This window comes from Bidens hawaiensis, unplaced genomic scaffold, assembly GCF_021521415.1.
Source record: "Bidens hawaiensis isolate Kalapana, Puna unplaced genomic scaffold, B.hawaiensis_p1.1 tig00011475_1, whole genome shotgun sequence".
NCBI classification, from domain to species: Eukaryota; Viridiplantae; Streptophyta; class Magnoliopsida; order Asterales; family Asteraceae; genus Bidens; species Bidens hawaiensis.
The window spans coordinates 854,292-860,088 of NW_027491898.1; the positions used below are offsets into that span (position 1 = coordinate 854,292).

At 32.9% G+C, this 5,797-nt stretch overlaps 1 protein-coding gene across 1 annotated transcript; it reads right to left on the reverse strand.

Annotated features, from left to right (window-relative positions):
* Positions 1–1,085: 1,085 nt before the first annotated feature.
* On the reverse strand, positions 1,086–5,470 carry LOC143538154 (glutamine synthetase cytosolic isozyme 1-1). The gene is made up of 12 exons (XM_077031768.1): positions 5,382–5,470; positions 4,749–4,788; positions 4,547–4,650; positions 4,387–4,435; positions 2,533–2,639; positions 2,351–2,438; positions 2,145–2,273; positions 1,978–2,052; positions 1,670–1,723; positions 1,573–1,610; positions 1,325–1,484; positions 1,086–1,246 (listed from the first exon to the last, which is right to left on the reverse strand). The coding sequence occupies exons 1-12, from the start codon at positions 5,453–5,455 to the stop codon at positions 1,094–1,096; spliced, it is 1,071 nt and encodes a 356-aa protein (XP_076887883.1). The 5' UTR covers positions 5,456–5,470; the 3' UTR covers positions 1,086–1,093.
* Positions 5,471–5,797: the final 327 nt, after the last annotated feature.

Genomic DNA, 5,797 nt, shown 5'->3' on the forward strand with positions numbered 1-5,797 from the left:
TGTCAAAATTTGCGAATTTATCATTAAAGAAAAAGACAAAAGTGATAATACCAGATCTTAGCTTCAGAGAAATGAGCGGCTTACAACTATAGCAGTTTTATCAGAAATTAATGGAGAAACCTACCTAACATCAATGGAGTAATAGCAAATGTAAATAACCAAATAGAAAAAAGGAACCTTTATTGACCAGCATTATCCCAAATTTGAGTGTGCTTATAACTACAGGAGTATTGCTTGAAATTAACGGTGGCACCTAGTAGCTTAAATATATAAATAAATATCTATTCAGTTAGAAACTAATAAACATAACAAAATAACAGTTTTACATAATCTAAAACCTTAAAATCCTAATATGCTCCATTGAGTTAGATTTCGCCCCCGTTCACCTAATCTATATCTGACCTAAACTATGCAACAATTTAAAACTAATAAAACTTGCAAATTGATGGATCTAAAACAGGGAAGTGTAAAATTACCTAATAGTAAGGAACAATGGAAAACAGGAGACGGCGGTGGGGATGAACGGTCCTGTAGGTCTGAATCGATAGCAGCGGTGGGGATGAATGGCGGCGAACTAATAGCAGGGTTGGGAACATAGGGTTTGTTATTTGAGAGGGGTGTGTGTTGAATGAAAATAAATGGATTAATAATATATGGATCCGGAAATCATTGTGTGGGCGGGTTAACCCGAAATAAATACCACTTTATTGAATATGGGTTAAAAAAAGCGATAAGGGATAAAAACTTAATAAGTGACAAAATAAAGTAGTGTTTTATTTTATTAGAGCAGGAAGATTTTATTTGTCGGTCAAATATTTGATACCAGAAACACTTTTTGGCCCAACCCACAACCCTCCCATTCTTTGCCATCTTTATACGAATAAAATCATATAAATCAATCCTTCAACCTTATTATTAGAATACGCATGTCAACAATACACCCATGACCAAGGGAAAAATCCAGTAGTAGTTCACATAACACATGAAGTTGAAGTAGAAATTAATAAAAGGATTGTCCCCTAATATCATCAAGTAAATCAGTTCTCAAATCTTCCTCCAAAACAGGCTTCATAACTTTCATCATCCAAACTCATTATTTGTTCCACAGAATGGTGGTCTCAGCAATCATGGAGGTCACCACATACGGATCCATGTTAGACGAAGGCCTTCGGTCCTCAAAATACCCTTTGCCTTCTTTCTCCGTGTCACGCCCCACACGAATAGACGCGCCACGATTCGCAACACCCTACACAAACAATTAAAATACAATATCAAACAAACTATTGAAATTATATAATATAACTGTTTATGTGACATGGTGTACCCATATAAAGGTGTTGATGTCAGCGGTTTCATGACGCCCCGTAAGCCGACGCTCATTCCCGTCACCGTATGCTGCAATATGTTCTTTGTGCCTCAAACCCATCTTCTCAATAGCTTTCTTGATCACCTCATACCCGCCTTCTTCCCTCATGGACTTTGTGCTAAAAGATTATTGTTAATTGGTTACGAATTTATTATTAGAATAAACAGAGAAAACATGCTTTAAGTAAATCTAAAATACTGATTTACCTATAGTTTGTGTGCGCACCAGCACCGTTCCAGTCACCCTGTTCAAGATTTTACATCATTAGCATGGTTTAAATTAAAAAATTGAAACAAAACTGACCGGAATCGGCTTGGGGTCAAATGAAACCACCACTCCAGCAATCTCGGTTATCCTCTGAACAAAACAAAACCTCGATGTCAAGATTCTTAATCGAACTATGTATATCCTAACAAGGGTGATAGTTATGTGGCTACCAAATAACTAACTATAATAAATACCCTTAACTATCATTCAACTAACCTAATTAACAAATAAATAAACTTAGGATTTAATTAATAATACAATAAACTTAGGATAACAAAGGCTTGATTATTATTCCAACAAGGTAAGCATTAATAAAACGAAAACAAATAGTAGATTCACAATACCTCAAGAATGTAACGAGCCACCCAAAGTTCATCACCAGCAGAGATACCTACAGCCGGTCCAACTTGAAATTCCCACTATATAACAATCAAGTAGCTTTTTGTAATTTATAAGGTTGCGAATAGAAAATAAACAGTCGGGTCCGGGTCAAACATTTTAAAAGAATTACCTGTCCGGGCATAACTTCACCATTGATTCCACTAATGTTGATGCCAGCATAAAGACATGCCTTATAATGAGCGTCAACAATATCGCGACCAAAAGCTTTATCAGCACCAATACCACAATAATATGGCCCCTAAAATGAAATAATATTTATAGTTAAAACTTGATCATGCTATTTGCATTTATGAACAAGATGATTGATTTGATTACCTGTGGACCAGGGAAACCACCTTGAGGCCAACCAAGAGGCCAGTTGATATCTTTCTGCAACAAGGTGTATTCTTGCTCAATTCCATACCTATTATTAATAAGGAAAACATTGAATATTGAGTTCAATTACATTCTTTTAAAGTAAATTATTAAAAAAAAAAAAAGACACTTTTGGAAAGTACCATGGAACCTCCTTTTCGACGTCCGGGTGGCTGAAGATCTTAGCTGCAGCATACCTTTTGTTAGTCGGGATTGGCTCACCGGCTGGAGTGTAAGCATCACACATCACCTATAATAATAATACGTCAATTTTATTAATCTGGTACAGAGCTGCAATCACAAGGCACTTATAGTTTTGGACAGAACAGTTCAAACCCAAACCAAATTCACCACTTTTTAAAACCATCTGACCATCCGTTATGGCGCGTACCCACTTTGGTCGAAACTAAGGGTGTTCAAAAACCTTTAAGCTGTTACGAAAGCATTCTTCATGCTTGGGATTGAATTTGAAAATAGCTTATTGTCTTATTGGCTTTTTTAAAAAGCCATTTTGAAATATCAGGATTTGAGTTTTAGAAAACAGATTTTTGACCCTTCAAAAATCTAAAATAAAAAGGATTTTTGTAATGGTCAAAACACCTTTTAACTTATTAGCTTTTTGAAAAAACCAATAAGTCAATAAGGTGTTTCAAACTCAATCCCAAACATGCTTTATTATCACGGTTTAGTGTTTGTAACCAGCTTGAATAATAAAAACATAATTTTTTAATATATATAACTTTAAAATAATAATGTAACTTTTCCATGTATAGAAACTAAATAATTATAATAGGATGAATTAATGTTATCCTTCTCTTTTTCTTAATTAGTATATATTCATAACTTTTCATTTTAACTTCTTTTAAAATACAAATACAAATTATTCTTACTAGTCTATGTATTTTAGGAAATTATTTATATCTTATGAATCAGTAAGATATGTTATTATGTATATTATTAAATTTAACTTTTTGTTTTATTTTTTAATCATTCGTCTATCAGACGCGCTCTATCCTAGTGTGGTACTAATTAACCTATTTCATGCTTATTAAACTTTTTCTTATTTATAGTAAAACTTTTAATAATCAAAAAGTAAAGGTTTCCTTTTTAAGAGTTTCCATTTTTACAATTCTCCCTTTATTATCCTAGTGTGGTACTAATTTACCTTATTTCATGCTTATTAAACTTTTTTCTTATTTATAGTAAAACTTTTAATAATCAAAAACTAAAAGGTATACTTTTTAAGAGTTTCCATTTTTACAATTCCCCTTTATGAATAATAAAATCAAAAATACTTTGTTGATGAGAATCAAACTCACAACCTTATTTTTAAATGTGTGTGGCTTACCAACTCAACTAGAATGAATTGATGTTATCCTTCTCTCTATCTTAATTGGTATATATTCAGTTATTCACAACTTTCCATTTTAACTTCTTTTAAAATACAAATACAAATTGTTCTTACTAATCTATGTATTTTAGAAAATTATTTGTCTTATGAATCCGTAAGATATGTTATTATGTATATTATTAAATTTAACTTTTTTGTTTTATTTTTTAATTACCCGTCTATCAGACGGGCTCTATCCAAGTGTGGTACTAATTTACCATATTTCATGCTTATTAAACTTTTTCTTATTTATAGTAAAACTTTGAATAATCAAAAAGTAAAAGGTTTACTTTTTAAACCTAACATTTCCGTAAACTTTTGAAGCTAAAATGTTAGAACTCATGTTTAAAAAAGGAAAAGAAAAAAAAATCGTGGGCCCGGCCAACCCAACTATTCCGGCCGGGACGGTTTAGTTTTCCCAAAACTGTATCTACCGGCTTGGTTCAGAAATGCAATCCAAACCGTCCAATTTCCAGCCGCTAAGAACCCTAGTCGAACCCACCCCATTTTGACCCAACCCGGTAACGACCCGTTACCCCACCCGATCTGCCCGTTTTGCGTTGGTATAAAATATACAAATAATATATAGAAATTCTTGAAAATTTACCAATATGTTGTTGCCCCTTCTGAAGGGATCCTTGAAAATGGCTTGAGGGCTGTTTTATTCGTCAATCAAATCCACAATATTAGTCCAAAAAACAAAATTAAATATATTCTAACTTTTGGTGATTATTTAAATTTAAAGTTAAAATAAAAAGTGTACGCACTATAAAATAACTTCACTATCTTCCCCAGGTGCTTGCCCTGTGCTGGACCCATCAAAGTTCCACTTTGGTAGCTTCTTCGGATCATCCACCGGACCCGAAAGTGTCTAAAAAACACAAATAAATTGAGTTTAAATAAATGAATAAAGCTTAAATAAATCATTGGTTATAAATTATAATAACCATGAATGACAGATTTAATTACTCTTGCTTTGCTTCTAACATCCATGCCTGATCCACCAATCCTGTTTACACCAAAAGTCGCTAGTTATAATAAGATGTTAAATAACACAAGAAATTATTTTTTTTAACATAAAAAATTAATTGGGATTAAACATAAATTCTTTAGATTATATTTAATCCCTTAATATTATGATCTCAAAGATTATAAGACTAATTTAGTAAGCATAGTCTTGGATTCTTTGACTGGTTCCGTACACAAAAGTATTAATTTAACACTTTTCATTTTTTATTACAGGACCAAGAACAGAGGAGCTCAAGAACCAATGATTATTATTATTAATAGTTTTATAATTTTCAACTAGGGATCAGCAAATGTTGTTGTACCCCTCGTATCAGTATTTTCGGTACCAATTCGCTTTTTGCATTTTTCGGGATCAATACTCTCAACATCACCGGTACTAATCTGTCTTGATGTACCTTCAAATATCGTACTATAATAACTTTCGGTACCCATGCTGGTACCGGTAATAAGCTCATCCCGGTTTTCAGCACCCCAAATTACTTGGAAAACAAAACTATTAAGACAACTATGAAGCATGGTATGGTGATGAATTAATTAAAATTAAAATACATACAGTAGAGAAGAATAGAATACCATATGTACTCTGCAATGATTTTAGAGGTGGAATCAGTGAGGTTAAGGTTGACAAGATCAGAAAGCAAGGCCATGAAGACCAACCGAATGCAAGTAAGTTCGTTCGTTCTTGGGAGTTGGGTGGAGATAAAGAGGATTGATGATACTAAACTGATAATCAATATGGAGTTGCGAATTACAAGGAGGTTGGTCGTGCGTTTTTATAACCGGAGTTGGCTTTTTTTCTTTTCTTTTTTATTTAATGCTTTAAGAGCAAAGATATTGATAAAAACATTCCTCTTTAATGCTTATAATAATAGTTATCAATAGTTCTGACGGCATAGTGATAGGAAGGTTTGGGTTCTTTACTGGAAACTCAAGTTTGAAAATATTTTTAAAGAGCCACATGCCATGCAAGCTGTCACGTAAGCAACTTT